This window comes from Atractosteus spatula, chromosome 11 (assembly GCF_055471065.1).
Source record: "Atractosteus spatula isolate fAtrSpa1 chromosome 11, fAtrSpa1.hap1, whole genome shotgun sequence".
Lineage (NCBI taxonomy): Eukaryota > Metazoa > Chordata > Actinopteri > Semionotiformes > Lepisosteidae > Atractosteus > Atractosteus spatula.
This window is the reverse complement of record NC_142716.1, coordinates 45,539,774-45,564,952: the sequence shown is the minus strand read 5'-3', so window position 1 is coordinate 45,564,952 and position 25,179 is coordinate 45,539,774. Positions and strand designations below refer to the sequence as shown.

At 40.8% G+C, this 25,179-nt stretch overlaps 2 protein-coding genes across 2 annotated transcripts in view; one reads left to right on the top strand and one right to left on the bottom strand.

Annotated features, from left to right (window-relative positions):
• Positions 1-16,328, top strand: part of lmtkb (lemur tail kinase 1 b) — a 43,312-nt gene extending 26,984 nt beyond the window's left edge. The window contains exons 4-14 of the mRNA XM_088927683.1: positions 2,006-2,085; positions 2,897-3,015; positions 3,983-4,070; positions 4,374-4,507; positions 5,802-5,886; positions 6,082-6,203; positions 7,149-7,298; positions 8,185-11,806; positions 12,286-12,424; positions 12,882-13,103; positions 13,754-16,328. Of these exons, the coding sequence (XP_088783809.1) occupies positions 2,006-2,085; positions 2,897-3,015; positions 3,983-4,070; positions 4,374-4,507; positions 5,802-5,886; positions 6,082-6,203; positions 7,149-7,298; positions 8,185-11,806; positions 12,286-12,424; positions 12,882-13,103; positions 13,754-13,782 (4,790 nt within the window). The 3' untranslated portion in view covers positions 13,783-16,328. The remainder of the gene's footprint in view (positions 1-2,005; positions 2,086-2,896; positions 3,016-3,982; positions 4,071-4,373; positions 4,508-5,801; positions 5,887-6,081; positions 6,204-7,148; positions 7,299-8,184; positions 11,807-12,285; positions 12,425-12,881; positions 13,104-13,753) is intronic.
• A 2,532-nt stretch (positions 16,329-18,860) lies between these two features.
• baiap2b (BAR/IMD domain containing adaptor protein 2b) overlaps positions 18,861-25,179 on the bottom strand; it is a 70,433-nt gene continuing 64,114 nt past the window's right edge. Inside the window, exons 14-15 of the mRNA XM_088927681.1 lie at positions 23,347-23,395; positions 18,861-22,062 (exon numbers count right to left, since the gene is read on the bottom strand). Of these exons, the coding sequence (XP_088783807.1) occupies positions 23,368-23,395 (28 nt within the window). The 3' untranslated portion in view covers positions 18,861-22,062; positions 23,347-23,367. The remainder of the gene's footprint in view (positions 22,063-23,346; positions 23,396-25,179) is intronic.

Below are 25,179 nucleotides of genomic sequence, written 5' to 3'. Positions count from 1 at the left end.
AAAGGAAAAAGTGTGCTTCAAACAAATTAAAAACTGAAAATTGCAATGTGGTGTTATCATCTTGTTTCCTTAAGTAGCTGTGCACTTTAGAATAGGCCTAGTGTCTGAGTACCAGTCTCCAGTACCAGGCAGCGAAGACTTCTAGACAATGGAGCCATTTCTGTCTCCGCTGGAGTGTGTGAGAATGTGTGTGTGTACTTGGAATGACTGGCCTTTGGAATATTGCAGAGGCGTTAAATACCAGAATAAAATTGGGAGGGGTTAGGAAAAAAGCAGCTGGGGAAGGTTACATGACAGAGGTCCTGTTTCTCTTCACAATACTCTATTTGTTGTTCTTTGCCTATAGAATACAAATCCCTTTGGGGTTAGTGAAAAAACGGTGGACACAACAGGCAAATAGATTTTGTTGTTTTATTGCTGTTGTTGTCATTCTGGAGATAGGAGCCTGCTGGCATTTTGTATAATTTGGAGAGCCTGAGAAAAGAGCTTCTTCAGACTAGCTCAGAGTTCAAAGGGAGCAGAACGCAAAAGATGTAGGACAAATGTGGGAAGGCATTTAGGATCTTTTTGGAGTGCGTTCCTCTTTCCTTGCTGACGTTTAAGGAACTTTAACCAGATTAAGGTTTATTCATTTAAAATTGTAAAATGTTAAGGGAATGTCTGATTGACTGGATACACATTCTGCACAGAAAGCTTTTGAATAGCCAACTAGGAGAGTTAGTTTATTTTTACTATTTTTTCTCCTTTTCTGAAGGAAGAGGCAAACTACTTGTAGAATGCAAGAGCTTTGCCTACAGTACCTTCTCAATTTTATATTCAGTGCAGGCATGCCATTGGTCGAGCATTTCTTCAGATGGAATATCATGGTGAAGTGTACTCTCCTTCTACAGAAATAAGTCCATTGTTTTAATCTAATTGGACAGAAGGTGAGGAGAGGACAGGTGTGGTGCTTTCTGAGGGCAAGCGGACGTCAAACCAGACAGGCAGGCATGTGGTCTGAAATTCCAGCCTAAGGTTTTCATCGACTTGTCTGGTCCTCGGCATCTCCTGGGTATTTATGAAGATGTGCACTTGAAGTAAATCGATTTAAGGTGCGTTATTCAGTGACGTGATCTCAGCTGGACAGCAGTTCTCTGTTGGCCCCCGAGGCAAGCGGTTGTTAAACTGCTTCAACAGCAGAATGCAGCAAGAGAGAAATTGAGTAAGCAGATGAAAGCAACAAAAGCAGAGATAAGGGACAGAATACAGATAACCGTCTGCTACCTCTAAACATTCAGACTTGGAAGATAGAAGATTAAAAAATCACCCTTTTAAATGGTTTCTTATGAGACCTGCTGAGAAGCCATTGGGAGACTGAAGTGGGGTCTCCACTTAAAAAAAAAACATTTCAAATGAGCACAACACCACAAGAAAAAAGAGGGGCTTCAGATTTTAAACTGATGTTGGCAGCAAAGTATGATGGTTTACTGTAGTTGCTTTCACATTTGTTTTTTTTGTCCTCTGAAAACAAGTCCTTCTTCTGACACCTGCCACCCCCAACACATAATGTTTCATCAGAATCCTTGGTCTTTCTCTTGAAATGCTGCCGAGGCTGGTTTTCTGTGTGGACGGACATTTCTGCTCTGCGTGAAACTGCTGTACCTCGCTGCCATATTAGCAACCAAACTCGCCGAAATAGACTGTACGGAATATAGATAATTGGCAAACAACAGGAAGTTCGGACAGTGTGATGCCCAATTCCTGACATCCCAAAGATTTGGGAATCCAAGCTCGGAGAAGGAGATGATTCCCGCAGTTCAGAGGAGAAATCAAATAAAATGCAGAGACCCCAGTAAGCATTTTAAACTTGAATTGATTCTTGTTGACACTTTTGACAAATTCATTCTGGTCCAAGGTGTTGAGAGCTTCCCCGTGTCAGTGGCCATGCCTTATGGGCTCTGCCAGGTGCTCTGTAATTCCTAATCCATCTCTGACACTCTCACGTTCCCCATGTGCTCTTCTCCAGTCCAGCTTCTGAAGTCCACAGACCTGGGCCGACATAGTCTGCTCTACCTGAAGGAGATCGGACATGGCTGGTTTGGAAAGGTAGGCTTCTTCTGCGGCTGGAGATCTCAGTGCTGTTCCTCGCCCAGAACTGCAAAGCTAGAATTCAGGGCAGAACTGTGTTTTTTATATAACGGGTATATATACTGTACTGTATATGCATGACCTTTTACAGAACTTGATTGCAATGTGCTGCATGTGGAGTCGCAGTTCGCCAGCATTGCTTACACCATGATGATAGTTTCACTGTTTCTAATTGCCTAATTTAAATGCAGAGTGGAGTCTCAAAGTCAATAATTTAGATGATTGTACCTTTATGCAAACATTTACTATGCATACTGTGGTTATCTGGCTCTTCTTAAATGCTCACTCCGTCTGAAATATCATGAAAAAGCCTGTGATGGCAAGAGCATACCTATGAGCTCATTCCATCGAGAAGGAGAGTCACACCAAGGTTGTTAGAAGGTTTGTACTGTATAGTGATGTTTCGCAGGGGGGATGGGAGATGGGAGGAGTGTTGAAATGTTATGGCCTCAGTGCTCCATAGAAAACTGAGACCTGCATGGACCCAGGTCTCAGAAAATCCCAGAAAGTACACTATTTCCAAACTTAAGGTAAGAAATTTCCTGCTGCTCAAGGATGATTTTTGATCAGCCTGTGTTATTATATCTAGTAGGGCTTCCAACAGTGTAAGTGCCCATAATGAGTGTCTGTCTTTGTCTGTTTTCTTCTGCCATTTCCGCTTTTAACTCCAGGCTGTTATCTTCTCTCTTGTTCGTCTCTGTCTGCTTGTCCTGTGCTCGTGCTGTGTGTGCTTGCCTGGCCGCTGCTCTCCCCTGTCTCTGTGGGCCAGGTGTTACTGGGGGAGGTGAATTCAGGGCTCAGCACCACACAGGTGGTGGTGAAGGAACTGAAGGCCAGTGCAAGTGTGCAGGACCAGATGCAGTTTCTGGAAGAGGCTCAGCCTTATCGGTTAGTGCTGACGTCCTTTCTCTTGGTTTAACAACATGTGCATGAATGATATGTTTTTATTCTTCTTCTTAATAATAATATGTATGAATTTGGTCTAAGCCTTCATTCAAGATGACATGCAAACACTTATGTGATGTTTTCTATTTTTTGATGCACACAATATACCACAACAGAAAACCTAAATAAACCACAAACAGAATTTTTTTTACACTGGTCTGTTCCAGTCCACCAGAGTGCTGAACAATTTATTATCTATTAAAAACTGGTGAAAGCTAACAGCTCATTTAATTAAGACACCTGCAAATTAACTACAGAATTTTCAGTGAAGAATTATCATTCAAAAGCTGTAAATGGACGAGCTCTCCTGATACTGGCCACACTAAGAGCACAATTAACAGGAATCAGTCAGCTCGAATGGGAAAGGAAGGGGGTAAGTGTTTTGATATGGTAATTTGTGTGCTTGTTAGATATAAACGTTGAAAAGGAACAAGCCCAATTTGAGTACTATGCATTATACATGCAAGGAAACACTGTGTAGTCACATAAGTGCTTTTTGAGGTTCACTATAAAGTAAATTGGTTTGCATTGTGTAGCATTACAACAATATAATCATCTTATCATTTCAACAAATTACCTTTAAATTACTTTTTTTTACCTTGGCCTCAAGATTTTCAACAAAATGATAGGAGGGTATGCTTACAAGTAAATCCCTTTTTTTTCCCTGCCTTGGCAAGTTAAATATTATCCCTTAATGTAGGCCTCAGTTCAGCCCACACCCAAGGATATGAGACTCTGTTTAACAGAGTTGTGACCTACAGTAAGAGATTAGCACTTCACAATTCATTATAGCAGCATCAAAGAAATGAGCCCTGCATAATGAATGAGACCATAAAGCTTTTGACAGATGACCATCCTGTCAGTGCTGGAGAGTTAAAAAGTGTTTTAACTCGCCTCTATTCCCACCCAGGGCTCTCCAGCATCCTGCCCTCCTGCAGTGCCTTGCACAGTGCACTGAAGTCACACCATATTTGCTGGTGATGGAGTTCTGCCCCCTGGTGAGTACTGCAGGAATAACAGTGCAGTTCTATCAGGAGCATTCTGCCTTCTGAGCTGTTTCCTATCTTGAATAATAAAATGTAAGAATCAAATGAAATACCTGTTTTTTAAAAGTACAGAATACACTATTATTATACTAAGTAAGGAAGGTTTAGAGCTAAGGGTTTTGTACAATAAGTCACCGCAATTTCTGGGACTGTTTTAGAAGTAGTCCTCCTATCATTATGAGTTCTGGTTGGTGAGACCATGATTAGCACTGTGGCCTTGAGAATTCGTCGCTTTCTCTTTGTCACCACAAACAGGGAGATCTGAAAGGCTACCTGCGGAGCTGTCGGGCTGCAGACTCTATGACCCCTGACCCTCTGACCCTACAGCGAATGGCATGTGAGATTGCCTCTGGCCTTCTGCACCTGCACAAACACAACTATGTCCACAGGTAGGCCAAGCTATCTCTGCTTAAAATCCATTAATATATACCCTCTCAGTTCTTTAAGTTCTTTAAATTTTGAATTTTGGGAGAATACAGGCTTCTCAATTTAAGGTGTTCTTCATTTCAACTCACTACATGCTGAGCAGCAAGGCACAGGAGGCTCAACAATGAGTGGCACAAGCTCCCAGCATCTGGAACATAGACCCTAGCTTGCATTTGTAGCAAAATTTTCAACTGAATATGGAGTTTAACATGTGTAGCTAGAGCATTTGGAAAAAGGGGATAACAAAATACACGAGGCCTATACACTTTGCTTGGGAGAAATGAGGAAGTAGAGGGTCATAGCCTTACTGTCTTTTGGTAACTTCTTATGTGCATATCAACACTGAATTGTATTGGGGACTGTTTTGATATTTGGAAAATAAATGCTCACAATCGATTTTGGCATTTTATATACATTATACTATGCGCTTTAAAACCTTAAACCTATCTTTATAACAGTTAAGTTTGGCTGGATGATTCCAGACCGCGTTGGAGCACTGTTTTCTGTATTCCCCATTACAGGAGTCGTTTTATAGACTAATGCCTCCAGACATCCCTGGTTTCTCCCTGTAACAATATCCTGGTGCTGCCCGAGTGTTTCTCACAGACTCCAGCATCAGTGATTTTGTTGCAGGGGGGAATCCTTGAGCTCCAGGCACCATCCTCTGGCCTCCTACTGCCGGGGAACCTTCCCTGATCTGCACAAGAAACGGTAGTCCTGTTGCAGCAGTACTATGCTTTCCTCCTACCATTGTTTAAAAGGCTGATTCTGCAAAAAAAGATCATTTAATTTTTTTCTTCATTATTGGCTAAAATCTTAAACTTTGTTGTTTTCTTGTATATACAATATGTTTTTAGTTATTTTTGTTTGAATGATGATGTATTATTTTCCTAAGGCCATAATTCTTAGATCATCTTGCTCGGTTTTGGTTGTGATGGCATAAAAAATAGTTATTTTAAGTACCTGACTGAAAGTGTGGGTATCTTGGTTAATATATATATTTTTTATTTAAGGAGTTCAGCTGAGGAGATCAATGTTTTCTGGTGTTCATGCATGTCAAAGTGCACATCTGCATTAAACTCCTCATCTCTGTTGAATCAATACGTTTTCAAGTTGAGCACCTCAAACTAACTGCAAAACTAACTAGAACAGACTAAACCTTGAAGGTCTTGAGTCTTGAAGTCTATGCTTGGGCTGTCAGGGCTGTGCATCCTCCTTTAGGTTTGAACTGATTGTCCTGTCCTCTGTCTCTCCCAGTGACCTGGCATTGAGAAACTGTTTGCTCACTGCAGAGGTGACGGTGAAGATAGGAGACTACGGTCTTTCGCACAACAAGTACAAAGTGAGTCTAGAGTCTTTCAGGACAGAGGTTATCATGTGAGGTGGCCGATGGAACATTTCTCTTTATTTCTTTGTGAATTCTGGGAAGCGGATGGTGTAGTTTGATCAGCAGGATTGGCGGCTGGGATTAGCTACCTCTGAGGAGCTGCAGGATCAGAAAAGACTTGCTCAGGTTCTTCTCGTTTGCTCCATTCAGGATGATTACTTTGTGACATCAGATCAGATATGGGTGCCTCTGCGCTGGATCGCTCCAGAGCTTATTGATGAGGTTCATGGAAACCTGCTGGTGGTTGACCAGACAAAGCCCAGCAACATATGGTAAGGAAGGAGTGACATGATGGAGTACAGTGACAACAAATATTTGTTGTTTCCTTACAGTTCTCTGCAATTGTAGAAATGTCTACAATATTCTTTTAACAACCCACATTCCAGACAGACATTCCAAACTTAGTGATCAGAATATACCCTATCCCACTGAGAGAAAGAAGCAAAATAACTTTGAACTTGAAATTTGATTAGAATTTCTGTAGTGTCATTTTCAATGAGCTCGATGACAAGAACAATGACAAGAAGATTTCTACAAAATCTTTTACTCAAAAAGAATCACAAAATGGTGACATCAATACAGAGTTCAGCACTCTAAACCAGATTGTAGGTATCCTACAATTGTTTCTTTTACATAATAATTTAGAATTGACAATTTATTATATATCCATCCAAAGTCAAATTGCCAGTTGTGGCTGTATATCCTAGTTCACAATGTTGATGCTTTTAAGGAATGGAGAATGAGGAATTGCAAACAGATTCCCCTGACCCCTTGAGCTTTTAATCTTTTGACCCATTACAAACCATGTAAGGGAAGTTTAGACCCGATTACAAGTTAGGCATCTTCCTTAATGTCATCACCTCAAGCCTACAGGAGCCCAGAAAGCTCTAGCTCTTTTAATCCCAGGTGTTTCCCAGATGCAGCTGAGCCAGTTGTGTGCCACCTCTTGGGGGATCTTAGTCACAGTTGAGCTGTGACGGGACCAAGGCTTGAACAAATGACCAATGGATCATAGACCACAGCCTGGACTGCTTGATCCCTGTATATAGTGAGCCTATATAGGTAACTAACTGCATGATCTGTAATGCAGTTCCTCAGGGATTTGCATAACACTACCTGAACCTTCATTTTCAAACCACATATAACAAATTGTATACTATGTTAATTGCAAACTAGTTAGGATTGGCTGTGTAACTGGGTATTTTTTTTTGTTTTAGGTCCCTGGGAGTAACAATTTGGGAGCTCTTTGAATTAGGGAATCAGCCCTATCACCACTACTCTGATAGACAGGTGCTTACCTACGCCATCAAAGAACAACAGCTGAAGTTGCCTAAGCCTCTGCTTAAAGTGCCCCTCTCAGATCGCTGGTGAGTCACAGTAGTTTTACATTCAACTTCTGGAAAAAACTAAGGTTGCTGCTGGAAGAGGTGTTAGGGGGGCCAGCAGGAGGCACTCATCCTGTGGTTTATGTGGGTCCTAATGCCCCAGTATAGCGATGGGGACACTATACTGTAAAAAGGCGCTGTCCTTCGGATGAGACATAAAACCGAGAACCTAACTCTCTGTGCTCATAAACAATCCCAGGACTTTTCTCGAAAAGAGTAGGGGTGTAACCCCGGCGTTCTGGCCAAATTTCTCCCTGGCCTTTACCAATTATAGCCTCCTAATAATCCCCATCGATGAATTGGCTTCATTACTCTGTTCTCCTCCCCACTGAGAGCTGATGTGTGGTGAGCGTTCAGGTGCACTATGGCTGCCGTCATATCATCCAGGTGGGGCTGCACATTGGTGTTGGTGGAGGGGATCCCCATTACCTGTAAAGCACTTTGAGTGGAGTGTCCAGAAAAGCGCTATATAAGTGTAAGCAATTATTAATTATTATTATTAACTTACAGTGCCCCCTATATCCCACTTCCTGTCTCAGTGTTTCCTTTCCTTCTAAACTATACTGTAGAAAACTAGTGCTAGAGTCCCTACTCAAATTACATCTTTTTGTGTCTTTTTCACTTTCTATGTATTTCTCTTATGGGGTAGCTAATAACATGTCAAATCTGTTAACAAATATTACTACAGATGAAGAACACCTGAACAAGGAGATGAAGAATAAATCCTAATAATTGCATCCCCTGTTTTATCTGTTACTTCAGATTTCTCATCTCAATTTCATTAAAATGTCATTCCCCTTCTGCTTGAATGTATTACATCACTATTATTTTCATTTAGACTCTCTTCTCTCTTCTCTACCCTTATCAGGTATGAAGTGATGCAGTTTTGTTGGCTGCAGCCTGACCAAAGGCCCACTGCAGAAGAAGTCCACCTGCTCTTGAGCTATCTGTGTGCCAAGGGTGCCAGTGAGGCAGAAGAGGACTTTGAGAAGCGCTGGAACTCCTTGCGGCCTAACGGAGGCAACAGTGGCTCACACAGTGCCGGTGCCTCGGTGGCAGAGATGCCATCTTCATCCTCCTCCTCATTCCCCCTGCTGGAGCACTTCTCGGCAGGAGACGGCTTTCACTCTGAACCCGGGGACGACATTCTTACTGTCACCGAGACGAGCCGGGGCCTCAATTTTGAGTACAAGTGGGAACAGGCTCTACCAGAGCAACACTTTCTTTCATCGTCCACCAGCGGTCCCCTAGGTCATGGCAACCCCCAATACCAAGACATCTACTACCCTCCTGGCAGTGGAATTAACAGCTGTGGTGGTGGCGGGCTTACTCTGGGTGTTTCTCCTTCTTACTATGATTCCAAACAGCTCCACACCCCTGGCGTAGTGCCGGTCCTGAGTGCTCACAGTCCATCCCTGAACAGTGAATATTACATCCGTATCGAAGAGCCTTCTGAGTGCAATATTGACCTGGAGTACACCATGTGTTCCTACAGCCCAGAATTTGATGGCAACTTTGTAGAAGGCAGCAGTAACTCACGAAACTGTCTTAACTGCTCTTCTGAAGCTGAGCCCAACTCCTATTGGCCAGGAGATGCTCATAAAGCCAGTGCCTATGATTCAGATACCAGTCCGGTCATATCTCTCACTATGGAGCCTCTACTTGGACAGGTGACCAGTGCCAATGCTGTGGAACCCTGGGTGACTGGCCATGGACAGTACTTCTCCTACAAAGTCAGAGATCGAGAGCAGAGCTATTACTATGAGAATTCGCCTTCTGACGGGGCAGACCAGTACCTTGCAGAAGATCCCTCTGAAATGCATCAAGAGAGCTGGGGCTCCCGGAGTCTGCGTCAGGCACTTGGTGAGCTGGAGAACCCCCTGGGCATCTCTCCATCTCTGAGCAGTCCCCAGCCGGTCTACTGTGACCCCTATCTGGAGGGAAGCCATGAGACTATCCATAGCAAATCTGCAGCTGGCGAGTGCTACTATGATATGATGGGTTCACTCCGGAAGACCATGCCTGGGTCCAACACTGGGTTCAGCATTGATATGGAGAGGGAAGATTCCCAGCTTTTTGTGCAGCACCAGGACAGTGATTTGGATGAAGAGGATTTATTTATAGAGAGACAATCTAATAACTGGACATCCAACATCTCTGCCAACAACAACAGCCTGAACTTTGTCAGAAGACCAGGGGTAAATACCCATGATGCCTATGTAGATTTCCATTTCACAGTGCCATCTGAGGATTTGGAAGGTTCATGGAGAGAAATTGAATCTAAAGAAAATCTGGCATTCTCTGGACCCAAACCTTTTACCTACTTAGAGACCATGGATAAAGAAAGTGACTGCATTTCCCTAAATAACCAACACAAACTTTACCCCTCAAATGAGTGCAATACATATGTTTATCTGTGTCATGAGAGTGGGAATAGGATATCACCCCATAGAAGACACAATTCTATAGAAAAAGATGAGTTTGTAGATCCACTATCGGGTTCAGTTATCAGGAGGAGTTATGCCCTAAATGACAATATTAAAGAAAAAAAAACTGAGTTCGTTGGAAAGGAAAAGACTGAAACTACACACTCCTTGCCTGAAGGAGGTGCTGTTACAAAAACAGAATTGTCAGAAACAAGGCTGAACCAAGAGCTGGGGAAAAAGAATTCCCTGTCAGACCAAACTGAGCACGCTATTGACCTAGCACTCAAAAATGGTAGAAAGCTCTCTGAAAAGGAGAGCCAGAAAGAGGGAGGAAATACAGACATTAAAAACACTTCAGCTGCCTGCAGTACCCCTTTCCAATATGAAAATCCAACACTTCCTGGAGATACTGCCAATGCCCAGTCAGAATCAGTGTCTGAGAACAGTCACACAGTGGACAGTGGAGTTGAGAAAGGATACTCCAGCATCAGCTTAGTAGAGATTGATGACTGTAGTGATGATGATATCACAGATGTCACTTCAGGTGTTTTCTCAGATTTTCCCATGGATTATGCAAATATAGAAGACAGTGCCCCTACTTTCAAGTCCCTCCAAAAGCAAGTAGGGACTCCAGATTCTATAGACTCCCTAGACCTTCCCTCAACCACCAGCTCCTGCGAGGCCTTCAGCCCTGCTACCTTCCGTCCCTCAAGCCAGCCTAAAGCTGTTGACAGTGGTTATGACACCGAAAACAATGAGTCTCCTGAATTTGTCTTGAAGGAACCCCATGAACCACGAGACCCTGATGGTTTTGGACAGCCCCTGGCAAAGCCAACTTTAACAGGGAGCCCAGGACCAAGGGAGGTGGATGCAGTGATAGAGATTGTAACTCAGACAAGAGTTGATGAGGAAGCAAATACCTCAGTGTCCCTGTCCACTTCTCATGGCACAGAACTGGAACTGACTGGGCTGAATAAGAAAAACCCATACAGGGACTCGGCTTATTTCTCAGACTACGATGCAGAGATCGAAAAGTTTCCCCGGGATGAGGGGGATGACTTTACTGGCCAGGAGGCCAAAAAGGAGGATCTTGCAAGTTCCACAGAAAGAGAAGAGCTTAGCCCTCTGGTTAATGATGAAGAGCAACAGCAAGGTTTAGATAAGCATCCTGTAGGGAAAGAGCTCCTCCTGGAAAACCATATAGGTTGTGAGCTAGGTGAGCAGAAGATAGACAGACCTGTTGAGATCAACAAGGATGAAATTTCTCCAAGAGGTGAGGTCTCAGAACAAGAAGAATCAGGTCCTGTTCTTTCTTCACTTGCTCCCTCACCTCCTGAGTTGGGGGCCTGTTTAACAAAAGAGGGCTCTCAGGATGAAGGGCTGGGATTGGAATCGGATCACTCTGGAGAGGAGCAGTCATCTGAGTGCTCTTCCTCTTCGGTTTCGGAAGGACCAACCCAGCAGGAGCCTCCTGCTTCATCTGACCCAGGAAAAGGGATTGCCAGTATAGAAGATTCCCCGGCAGAATCTTTATCCGATGAAACAGCGAGGGTGGAGGGAGATGGGAATGAGATGAAGGAAGTAGAGGAGACCATTCCTGCGGTAGAGTCTTCTCCGTCATGTCCCCCAGAAAAGGAAAAAGCGCCAGAGGAACTCCTCCATGAAGATCATGAAACCCAAGAAAATGAGGTTCAGGAGATGCTTGAAGCTTCCAAGGCTTTGGAAAACCCTGCCCTTTCCTCTCCTCCTCAAGATCTCCAGGCAATTGAAGGCAGAGTGTCCCCAGCGGATGGAGAGGAGGCGGACGAGGAAGATGGAGATTCAGAAGACAGCGAAGAGTCAGATGAGGAGCTGCGCTGCTACAACATCCAGGAGCAGAGTGAGGAAAGTGAGGAGGAGTTCCCTTCTGTACCCATTGTAGTCAGCAACAGCAGTGAGGCACAAAACCTGCGTAGCCTCTTGAAGATGCCCAGCCTGCTCTCCCAGTCCTTTTGTGAGGAGATGGACCGCAAAAAGAAAGCTGTGTCCTTCTTTGATGATGTCACTGTCTACCTTTTTGACCAGGTCTGTCCATGTTAATCCTGTTTACATATGGTTTATATGCATACTGTACATTCAGATGTCACTGTTTGTATATTCTGTACCATTTATATAGACAGTCACAAACCACATTAAACACCCGGGAAAAAAAATGTTTTGGACAAGCAAAACAAATAAGAATTTTTACTTGCACCTAGTTTTTGTGAAAAAAATGGTATCTTTGTTAGGTTCACAATGAGGTTTCATAGGCATATGGTAAGCCAATGGACATACAGCAGTTTTCAATTTTCTCCCATTTAGGAAAAAGTGTCCCTACTTTCCAATGAGGGCAAACTGCCCGTGTTGCGGAAATCAGGCTTCGGATCTTCTGAGGAAGGAGATGGCCATTTTCTGCCAGTGTAGCATAGCGATGTCCGTGCAGTTGCAGTGTAGACAGTGTTATCAGAGTTAGGGTCTATCATTACACTGTGTTCCCTCTCTCAGACCATGTCTGTGTCTTTCAGGAGAGCCCCACACGGGAGCTGGGAGAACACAGCTTCCCACCGGGAGAAGAGTCCGGGGGGCGAAACTCGGACACCGGAGAGACGCACTCCCAAGAAAGGGTCTCGGATGACTCTTCTGATGGGAATGTCTCGGAAGAAAGTAAGACCAAGTGACTGCAGTGTAATGTAAACCTGCAGACGAAGAGAACTTTATATACATCTGAAAAGTCATTTAATGGCCAGAGCAGGATCCATTTCTCTGATTATTACCTGTCAGTATCATAAGAAAAATTAAAGAAAGAGGGAGGCCAATAAGGTTTATCCCATTGTGTAAATTCATAAATACCACTTAAATTAATGTTTTGTTACACCAGGGATGTGGAAATAAAAAGATTACTATTCTATACACCTGTGCCATGTTCATTCGAAAATTTGTTATATGAAAAGTAACCGTATAAAGATCTTCAGGAGGAATTTTCAATTCCCAAACTTCTAGTTTATGTGCAATTTAATATCGTACAGTAGTAAACACTGGAGTATCCTTTAAAGTTATATTTTGCCCTATAACTTCGAAGGGTAGAGTTATTGGGACCGAGCCTCTCACCCTGTCTCTCCAGGTGGGGGGTTTGAATGGGATGATGATTTCCCATTGATGCCTGTGAGCACATCTTTAGTGCCCTCCAAGGAGCCCCCCGTGACCTCCAGCTTGCCCACACGGGTTCCGGAGCCGAAGCTGACAGGATCTGCTGTGCAGTATTCCCGATTCACTGTCTCCCCCTCCAGCGTGTCCCGTTTCTCCATCACACACGTGTCCGACTCCGACATAGACTCTGCAGGAGGTAGGCCTGGCTCAACCCTGCTTTATAATTCTGGTCACACACATACTGTACACGCACTGCAGTTCTGATTCCTCTTCAAACAGGGAGCCGACGCAGTGAATTCAGGAAACAGACTACCCATTCATTTTCAACAGTTTTCGGTTCACGGACAGGTTTTATTTATGGTCTGTTGCAATTTTCGTATTAATGATAATTTTAGCTTTTTGGATATTAAGTTATTCAAAGAACCATATAGTTGAGTTATATTGTTGTAACTGTAGTTACAATGAAACCGTTTGATACAGTAAGATTGTATTTGTCAGTTAAACTGAGTTAGCATTAAATTATATGCTGCTACTACCATGTAATTATTTTATTCTTCTATAATTGCAAACAATTACAATAGTGAAATAACGCCATTAGTATAACACTAATTTACGACAGTGATATTTGGTAAATACATAGTTATTACTGCACAAGAAAATAATATTCTGTTTGCGGTTAAAGTGATTTCTACTAAACAGATTTCTTCAAGCAGATCCTGACTTAAGTCTCTGAATGCAAAGAAGAACATAATTCGTAATTATGTTGATTCATTCTAGAGTATTAGTAGTGACCAAACAACATCTTAAGGCAGCCTATACATTTGCTTACTTTCTTTTCTTCTTCAGGAAGCAGCGAAGATGGGGAGAGAGATTAAGTCATCAATCCAGGGAGTGAGCTAGCTTCCCAGTCCCTTCCTGAACAGACTGGCCTCACCCCTGCAGGGGAAAGGGAGGGTTTGACCTAGGTACCAAGCCCTGGACAGTGCCTCTTAATGTTAGTGCCCCCCCTCCCCCTCCCCACTGTGCTGTCAAAGAAGGGGTGTACAGACAACTTTTGTGCAATGAAGACTGATCTGAAAGCAAAAAAGAGAAGTCTATATATAATTAGATAATATATATTATGATTATATATATATTTAACATATGCAGATTATAACTTACATTTCACAGAACATTACAGCTCATTTTTAATAGAACTGCCATTTTTTCAAAGTGCAGACAAACGGAACAAGATTAGTTTCACTGCGTTTACCTTTCATCTCTGTTCCCAATCACCTCATCAGCTGCTGGGAACAGCACTGCAGCCCTGCACAAGACTGTTAAAGCCAGTGTTTACGCCTGGCACTTCTGGAGTTAAACACCACAGACCCCTTCACTTGAACTCCGGGACTTCGTAGAAGACGTAATCTTGTCTCAAAGATAGCAAAAGGAAAAGGAGCTGAGAAAGGGAGTGGGATAATAAGACACAGGACATGTACGCCCTGAAGACTGGGGAGATGCTCATGTTGTAGAAGCATCTTCGTAATTAATAATCTGCCTCCAGGATGCCCAGGGACCCAAAGCAGAGAGGCCTTGTTGGATGGAAACCAGATGTAGTTTTTTTTCCATTGTTTGTTGCATATAGACTTGGAGATCTTTAGTACAAAAAAAGGGAATTCTTTCTATGCTGACAGCTAGATCCAAGTGGGGAAAAAAAAAACTGTGCTACTGGAAGTAATAATATTTTGCCAAATGTCTTATTACTTTGCACACTTTTGAAGGGAAAAGTCAAGATGAAAACGCATTTGGTACAGAAGCCTTTTCAAATTGCCTTTCTCTGTCTGAAAGAGACACCCGAAAGAATATTTTTGTTTGCAGCATTGTTATTTCTTGTGACTCCTGTGTTCAAATTTAGGATTCCTTTTTGTAAAAGCATATTCAGTGTTTTGTAATCCTGCAGCATTCTTTCACAGGGTAAGGACAGTGTGGGATTCAGTTGTTTACATCTCTTTTTTGTCTTTTCCCGTTACGTCCATTCCCAGATATTGGGTGTATTGCTTGTTCTTTATAATCATTCTGGGAATTGCATCACCGTTTGGCTGATGAAAAATTGAGAGAAATAATTCGGCTTTCCAAAACAGCCCACCATCAGGGTAGGTAGGATGAAAATTCCTTATCATCACAGAGTGCGGTCTTTAGGGCCAGAGTTCCAGAGAGTTCCAAAATGGAAACCATATGAGAAAAGTGGAGAACCCTTCCCAGGTTCCTGAATAGCAATTTGTCATATTGTAGCTGTATGGCAAACAAGAGTAATATAAAAAAAAGTCTCCTCATGCCTCAAATGTCGAATTCATGGGGGAAAACAAACTAGAATGAATTTTTTAGACATGGACTATCCAAACATATCCTTTAACACCTACTGTATATGCACATATATACATGTTATAGAGTATGTGTTATGAATGATTCAATATTTCAAGACCTCCGTTTTAATATTTAGTTAGTATAATGTTGTTTATTTTTTGACTGCATAACAGTACGACTGTTTTTGTTCAAGTCCCAAGATGATGCAAAAGTTCCTCCAAGCTAATATCAAAACCTTCCTCTCGAACCCCTGACAAAGGTAACTTCAACGCCTTTGATTGCTGTAGATTGATGCTATCGATCTCCATACAGAAGGTTCAAGTTTGCTTTTATTTCCTTGTCTGAAGGGTTACAGTCTGCGAATCCCACATGGTTGCCACTGCTCTCCTTAGGCCTTCATGTGGTAAGAATGCAGTTTGCAGATATAGTATTTATTCCAAAAAATGGCATAATGTGTTTTTCTGTTTGCCTTTTATGGATTTAATATTCTGTAATAGTTTAGGATAGAAAAAGTTCAATTGCAGTCCGTACTATTTTTGTATTAAGAAAAGGAATTGAAAAATCTAAAAACTATGAAGTTTAATGAAGATATAATATTAAATTATTATAAGTTATTTGTTGCCAAAGAGATGTAAGAATTTTAAATGGCACTCTGGTTTTACTTTACTTTGTAGCTTATGAGATTTTTACTGTATAACAGTGTTAAATGAGAAGTCAGACAAGCTTGGTTTCAATGTTAAGCCCCCTGTTTGTAATAATAACATGCTGGTTTAATGTCAGTATTGTATTTAGAACAGAGATGCCATAATAATACATAGGAAATAAGTGAAACAGCTTATGAGATATCAACATAGGTTTAAGTGAACAATGGCTTTACGTTTCATCGTTACAAGTGGAGATATGGTTAAAATACAAGTGGATTTCCTACCCCCCGGAAAAGTCCTTTTTTAAATGCAGAATTTATTCAATTGCTCTTTACTGCAAAATCTGCCATATGTACTGTATGTATGACTTTATCAACTTGATGAATATGCGGTTTAGGCACTGATTAAAAGAAAAAGACTTCTTCATTGTGAAATGTGCTCTGCTATTGGAATGGAATTTGTTTTGCATCTTGTCTGTCTGAGAATGGTCCCCTACTCAAACCCAGAAAAGGCTCTCTTCCTATTCAGCAATACAGAAGCTGAGGATTAACTAGTAGTAGGTGTACAAAATAGGTCATGATGCCCATTGGACATGACTTTCAGTCTCTTTCACCTTCCAACATGTCGGATGTCTGTTCTTACCAAAATTTGGAATTTTACGGCCATAGTTTTGGCCCTCACTCCCACATGCCTCTCTCAGACGCCAAGCTGATAGTTAAGGGATTCATCAGTGATGGGCAATTTAAGCTCTTGACAGTGTGAAGCTGCTATGTCTTTGAGTTCTTTGTTCTATAAAGCCATGCTGAACACATTAAATCACTTAATTCCCTGAGCTCAGTTGTGTAGCAGAGCCACAGGCCTCAGAACTGGTCACAAAATGAGCAAACTCAAACTGAAAGCCTGTTTATTTTATTATTTAGTTCAGCACAGTGCTCTCAGAGGTTAAAGGTGGTTCACACACCAAAGGAAACTAATGGAAGATGTAGCAATGCATGAAACTTCATTTTGTTTTAATGGTACTTTAATCCGTATCTGTCAGAGGGCATTTCTGGAGTGTTTGTGTGCTCTTGCACATAAACCATTGCCCATCAATATGTGTTTACTGTGAACACCAAGTGAATGTTTAGGAATCTGAGCTAATACAGTGTGAACAAGAGATGGGTTTGAAATATGGACACCCTGAGAGACAACTACGGGACTTGAGCACACAAATTCAAAACACGACAATGTACAGTACAAGCCATGATGCAGAGCCGTCAAGGAAACTGCATTCAAATGTTAACAATGTTCAGCACCAGCTGTTACAGGTAGTTTGCAGAAGCGTAATATCATAAACAGGCTGCTTTAGCCTTTTCATTTTTAAATGAAAATTAATATATTACATACACCTGTACTTCATTAGGGTGTAGATGACAGGTCAAAGAAAAAATATTTAAATATAAAGCCCATATCCTGTAGTCTAGGTGTAGACATATCCAGTCTTCTAGGTTTGGAGTCTTGCTTGTTTTCATTTCCCCTTTGCACAAATATTTGGAAAAGATGTCAAATCACCCGGTTAAGTGTTAATCGCTTGCTAATTCTGGGGTACCCCTAAAAACCACAGAATTCTGGCCTTTGTGGAGTGGAATTGTCTGCCCCCTGCCTGTAGTACAGGATATTGCTCTTCTGCTTGTGCCAAAATTCAAACTGTGCTCTCAGGGGGAAGTGGGCCTTCTCTTCTTACAGGTCCAGGTTTCAGTCTGGCTAAATCTGGGACCCTGAGTCTACTAAAACTTTTAAATCAAATACAACTTTTTACTTTTGTATTCTCACATTGTTATTTTTTAACGTATTTAAAGGCTGTTGCTAAAAAAAAAATCTGTTTTCCTTGCAACACCAGTGCATAGTAATCCACTCATATCCACAGAATACAATAGGAAAAAGTTGGCTTTATCCATTTCAATGGTATTGGCTACAACAGCTACAGTAGCATGTCACACAAATGCTTGATTTCCCCGGGCCAGGTACAGTACTTAGCTGTTACCCTGATGTTTTTATAAAGTGCAACTTTTAGCATGATTCTGCTAAATAACCAGCTAACAGATACAGTAAATTCATGGTGATTTTGTTTGCTCTTAGAAAAGACCAAAACCCTGGAAGGCATTTCTTGAAAGATACAGTACGTAATAACGTAAAGAATAGAAGAAAATGATTTTGTTCTCCTATGGAAGTTACTGGCTGTCTTCAGCACTGTTCAGTCCAACACCAGTTCACTGCTATTGTTCATACAATTATTCCTCTCATACAGTGCATGTTGTCAGGTATCATTTGTCTAATAAAAAAGAAAGACCTTTTTAAAGTATCTTCAGCTGAACTTTGGTCTTTTTTTTTACATGTACAGTATATCTTTTTGAAACAAGTTACTCCATTCCAACTACATTCTTGAATTTTGTTATATTGAAGGAATGGAAGTTTAACGATCTCTATTTTAAAATGCAAAAAAGTCTTTGAGACTTGGAGAGTCTTTGAGAGTGAAATAAATTAATGTATCACACCAAGGTTGAAAAGAAAGCTATACATTTTACAATTTTCCATGTTGGACACCTATTTAAAAATGTCTAGAAGTGTTTTTAACAGCTGACAAAGGGTAATTATTTGTGGTGTAGTAATTTACTGTGAGAGTGTAGTTAATTGTCTTTTCAGATTTCAAAAGGCTTCTGTACTGCAGCTTTGCTCCAAAGGAAAATTAAAAATATTAGCAAGGCATAGGAATATGTTTGCTGTTTAGTTTAGAACAATGTTCCACAGAGTGGTGTGAGATACAGGTGACTGTTTTTGGGTGTCCTTTGTTCAAAAGCATCCATCTTCACAAATGTCTTTTAAATAGTAAAATGTAATGCTTAAATATTTACACAGTTCTATGGTGGTAACGACTTCTGTTACAGACCCAAGACGTATGTAGTTATTAAACTGGGAAAACACAATCAGAGCACAGTATTTTTATTTAATTTATGCATACTGTATTTTACATACCTTAAAAATGTGGATTTTGCATTCAGGTACTGATAACATGTAAAAGACCAGTAAACCAAACAAATACATCCATAGAACATTAAGAAATGTATAAAACTTTTTAAAGATGCGTTTTAAAGATCATGGGCAAACAGTGAAAGCAAGTGAGAAGTACAAGTCAGGTTGCTGTTTTTGCATTTAAGCTTGGTCTTTACTTAATAGTACAAGTAAGCAAAGTAAGAAGAACGTAGTACTTGCTTCTGTTCAATATGGGCAGCATAATAAAACAATGGAGACTTTAAAAGTGAAGGCACAGAGCAGGTTTCAGGTGGTGTCTGAACACACAGTAATGCCTAATAATTGGTGCACCAACAGGCAGGCAGGACAGCCTTCGCTTGCTGCCTGATGTTCAGGGCACGTCATGGTAACTTGAAAATCTCGAAACAACTATGCAAAGAGAGAACAGCAGCTTTACCATTATTACAACTGTTTTAATTACGGTTATAGACTTTTGCTATATATATTTCACAAATAAGATACAAGAATAACAATATTTTCTTAAACCGTAAATTCCCACTCCCCATATTTTATCTTTGGTGCCCACTTTTCACCATGTACAGTATACATAACTCCATTAAAGGTTCTATAGTCAAATGCCTATTTAATATCTTCAGTAGGTACAGCATCTTTAATCTATTCCTATTTATATACACTAAATCTGACTCATCAGCCAGTGGTAAAAGGTACAGAAAGCACTTTGCGACATGACAAAGAAAGAAATACAAAATTCCACAGCTGTGTTGTTCAGTGTGTGTTTTGCTGTATTAAGATGCTCAGTTATTTTGCAATATAGGGGAGAAGGTTCAACTATATTGCTTTTTTCCTATGGGAGAGAAAAGTGAAACAATAAAAAATGCTGAATAGTGCAGTACTGCAGAGAAATCCAGCACATCACTGACAAGCACTTCTACTGAAAAAAAATGGTAATTTGCAGTGCTGCAGTAGATCAGGTGCACCAGAACAGCTTGTAGTGTTGTAACAGTACTTGTACTGTACATTACTGTTACTGTGCTGCCTTTAGCACAGAAAAGGTATTTCACATGGGCTGAGTGAAAAGGTTTTCCGCCCACTATGAAGATAAACTGACATCAGGATCAGAAACCTTAAGGCAGAATTGATTAAGAGCAGCTTAAGCTGCCCAATGTGTTAGGATTAAAAAAAGGCAATTCACTGAGCAAGTCCCTTAAAGAAACGAGCTCATAAATACATGAACAACAGGGACTCCTCCACAGATATACACACCTGAGGCAGGAAGAAAGGCACGCTGCACAGTACACCAACGCACCTCAGCCTTCAGACTGTGTGGTCTGAATCTGCGTGCAGTTCCATGATGAGCAGAGCCATCTTTTGCTACAGAACATCCACTGCAGGTACAGCACTAAGGAAGGGTTCTGGTACTTACCCAAAAGACATCCTAACACAATCGGAATGGGACTTGCAAGACTTATTGCCAAAATAACAGAATCTGAGCAGCAGTAAACAAGCAACAGTTTACTTAATACCTTTGCGGAGAGAAAATTAAAAACAGTACATTGAAAACCAAAAATAATATTCTATACAAAACCCTTTTAGCCTAAAATATACAATATAGGTGTGTACTTTGGGAAACACATTTGACAAGATCATTACTGTATTTAGCTTAGTCTATATCTTTTAAGATGAAGTTATAAAAAGGTGTAAAACATCCTTTTGTTAATTCTAAGTATATCAATTTCTGCAAACTTAAAACACAAACTTTCTGTAATTCCCACCTACACATTAATGCTATGGGTGATATTGCTTAGGAAACCGTTTCTAAAGTGCGCGGGTTTAGAGAGAGCTTCCCTTTGGACATGCTTCCCTTAGGCCCTCATTTTTAAACTCTAGCACCTTCTACACAAAAGGTTTAAACTGACAAAAAAAATACTCTGAAAGTACGTTGTTATGGCTTATTCGTTTTCTGTATCCAAAACACTTCACCTCTAAAAACAGTAATTAAGGTTAATGTTGTAATTTGACCTTTTCTTGATGAGTTCACTGGGGTGTAGTACCGGCATTTTTGAATCAGTCCCTTTGTATTAGTATTGTGTAGGAATCCCACCCACAGGCCATAATACTATGAAAGATGTCTTTCTACAAGGGATATTGTACACTAACCTTATAAAAGCAATAATACACCAAAGAAAACCACATTTAAGCAAATGTGGTTTTAAGCATGGAGCTGTTTAAAGTTGGTAGGAAATAATTCTATACATATGTACAGGATTCTCCCAGGTCTGTGTGTGTAGGTGGCACTGGGAGTTTGAGATACTATATTCCCAAGATGGTAAATTCCTCAAAATCCCTTCTCATCGATCATGTCCACATATGTAGGACATGCACGCAGTGAACCGTGCCTAACAGGCTGCCAAATGTAAAACACTGCTGAGACGGGGCAGGATTCACCACAGTAAGAGAGAGATGAACCATTCCTTCTTGGGCAGATGGACTTTTCAGTTCCTTGGAAAAGCTGGGGGGGGGTAAAATGGGAAAGAATCAGGGGTGGGGACTGAGGATCTGGGAGAAATTGAAGGAGTGGGGTTGGGGGTTGGGATAAAGTGCAGTTTTGACTAAAAAAAAAACACCTTGGCAGCAATCCTACACTTGACCCTTTGCACTCATAGAGCATAGGGGCCTTTGAGATGCAGACAAAGTAATTGAATCCACAAAAAAATGGATTAAACCACAGTAAAGTAAATAATAGCAATAAATAGCATGAGGTATCCTTTCTGATGCTCAGCGTGATCATCTTAGCATTTAGTGTTTCTACTACATACTCTCAAGACGTTAAAACCCACAACTGCGTTTTAAATATTGTCAAATGGATAGCAGAGGCGGACAATTCCAATATTACAACAGGCACACCCAGACCCGAGTCCAGTCAAGCCAGATCATGTCCAGAGGAGAAGTCGGAGTGCCGTGGTCCCTGCCGTGTCTCCGACAGAAGTGGGAGCGAGCAGAAGTAGGCGTGACGTTGTGAATGTAGCGGGAGTGGGAGCATGCTGGGTACGTAGGCCTTCCTGGACACGCTAGTGGATAACCGGAGCCGATCTGTCGTCGGTAACCGTGGGCTTGAGCTTGACGTTTGAAAAAGGGTTGCTGAGAGGGGGGGGGGGAAAATGACTTTCAACACAGCTTTGTGGCATGGCACCATAATCATCCCATTTGAAGCAAATTTGGGAACGATGGCAATTCTGTTTGGATCAGCAGGATTTGTTCAAACTGTGACATCCCATTTCGTTCTAAATTGCATTCTGTTTTGACAGCCTGTTAATAAAACCATTGCAACTCGACTGTTTATACACAGAATCTAATACATCAACATAATTGTGCAGTTTATTGCAGGGCAGATCAGCAACATTTAAGACTTTGATTCACCTCAGATCATTTCTTAACGGTTGATTACAGACGTCTACTGTGCCTGATGTCCACTGACATACCCTTTTGATCCAGAACAGATTACGTTACGAATTTATGGTACCATAGTGCCTCCCACTTTAAGAGAAACTCAGCAGCCAATGAAGAGCCCGCAAATGGACATGCAGAGAAGTAAAGCAGATATGATTGGACAGGATGTCAGAAAGACGTGTGAGGTTATTGAAACAAATAGTCACTGATTCCAGAGAAGAGAAAGGAAACCATTGTTAAAGGAACAGTAAGAAAGCAGGACGTTGTGTGTTTTCTTTATGATTCTTTATGAATCACAGCATATAAGATTAATAAAACGGAACTGTTAAGCCATATTTTGTGTTGTTCTTCGTCATAAAACCTTTCATTCATCCACATTACTTTAAGTTTGGAAAATATTTAACTAAAACTGTCTAAAAGATCAGGGTAAGCCTTAGATTTATAAAAAAAGTACAAATTTTATGTTGTTTGTGCATGCAAAATATAAATCTTGAGCATCTACTATTTAAGTGTTATGCTTTCATTTGTCACACTGCATTTTTTTTTAAATTACACCCTAAAAAGTGCACATTGTGACAAGACATGGTTAAACAAACTGAAATGGAAACCGAAGTGTTTGACGTGAATTTTCAACAGTGCAGGATCCTGCTGTCTGTAGCGTCTGTAGGATTTTATTTTCATGTACAGTAGGTCACCATGGCTCCAGAAGTAAGCAGTGTTTATGAAGACAAAGGGCCAGTACCCCTTTATTTAGAAGCAAGCCGGTGGGAGACCCTGCTCACACCTCTCCAGAGAGGGTCCATGAAGCAAATGGAATACGAAGAGCCAGTGTCAGTAGCATGAAGCAGGTTAGACCAGAGCACTTAGGGCACCTGACAACCCTTGCTCTTCCAAAGCCAGTCAGCCAATGAGAGCAAGCCAGAGAGTGAAAAACGTGACTGATTGGCCGAGGGACAATGGAGACATTTCACTTACTGATGTCCTAGTCTTGTGGTTTCAGAACCTGGCAAATTCAGAACCCGAACTGAAAGGGAAAGACATTCTTTTGGTTTGTATCTTGTCGAGAAAAATCAGACAACTGCAAAAATAAATTTTAAAATACACCCCAAAAGCTAGGGTTTAGTCCTTTTCCCAGATGTAACTTTGATACAAATATCACATGGTATGATAAGATTACCTTTGTGTCTGGTTAATACAGAGAGGTTGTATTAATTGCTCCACAGGAAGAGTTTTTGTCATTAAGGATATCTACTGTAAATATACTGTATCCATACTAAGAAATATCAATGGAGGCAGCCTTTCTGAAATCCACTGTTAAAATAAACATGCCAAATATAATCAATAATTTAAAAACCCATTTTAATATTTAGAAAGTTCACACATGTAGATTTCTAATAGCCATCTTTTGTCACCTGCATAACTTCAGCAGTCTTAAGAAAAATATTTTATTAGAAAAAAACATTGAAATGTGACACATCAATAAACTCCCTCTCAATAAGGAGTCACGATAGCATGAGACTCAACAGCAGACAGTTCTTATCACCACCTTACACAGAAAGGCCAGCAAACTACTGACCCACACCTGCTCCTCATGAATATTGCAGCTCAGATCTTGAACTCTTGTTTAAGAATCAGTTGCAAAACTGAGGGCCTAACCTGTTGTCATGAACACTGTAATGATGAAATCGAGGACGTAATTCAAATTACCATATGCTGCAGTTGAGTAAAGTGATCAGTAAAGTCAGATTTTTCCGAATTTTTTACCCAAAGCTGTTAAAAACTTATTTTCGAAATATTTGGAGCCATCAAATAAAATGTTTTTGCATTTCCTTATCAATTCTTCTAACACATGAGCTAAACAGTCGTGCTGTATGCCATATGTCTACATGAAACATACTGTACACATTTCATGAAGTAGGAAAAAGTAATGATTAATGTGAAGATCAGGACTGTCTCAACTACTAGCATTCAGCCTCTAGCCTTGTATCCGCTAAATGTGTACAAAGATTCCTATAAGTAGAACAGGCTGGCTGAAATGACTGAATACATCAGGTGATACGTAAAAGGCTGGAATAAACTTACCACACAATTGTTTTACCAGAAGGGACTAATAGATACTATTGACAATTCACAATGCCAAATTTGAGCATTAGTCTGCTCATACCTGTTCAATATCCTCCAGATAATCATCACTTTGACTGAAAGAACTGAAGAACATAAAGAAAACTGTCTAATACACACCAAGAGATTAGTACATGTTTGCATTAATATTCAAAATTTCATCCAAAACAGTTGAAATCGTTATAGTCTTGGATCCCAGTAAGTCAGTGGTGTCCAAAGTAATCCTCAGGATCCATCAATGATGAAAATCTAATAAAGTCCTTTATAGTGTAGATATTGATACTGTAAGTGTACTCTCTTAGTTAGATGTGTTTATAATCAGTCTATAAACTTTACTGTAAAATACTTTTGCAAAGAAGGAATTTCAGCTGTAAAAATGTCATATTCCTTATACTGAAGCCTGAAAAATTTTAGTTTTAGTTGCCCTGAAGGGGCTATTTTATTTATTTCTTACTAGCTATGCATCAATCCAGGCTAAAATCACTAGCAGTCGCTAGGAGATAGTGTCATCCTTAGCAGAGAACTGGTGAGTAATATTTTGGTTTCCTTGTTTGTAATTCAAGGGAAAGGGATTGTGGCAAGCAAGCAGGCACACACATACATCCACACACGCGCACTGTACCACACTGCAGGAACTCATGCAGGTCAGAAAGTGCCAGTGGATCACTGGACATTAGGACTGAGGGG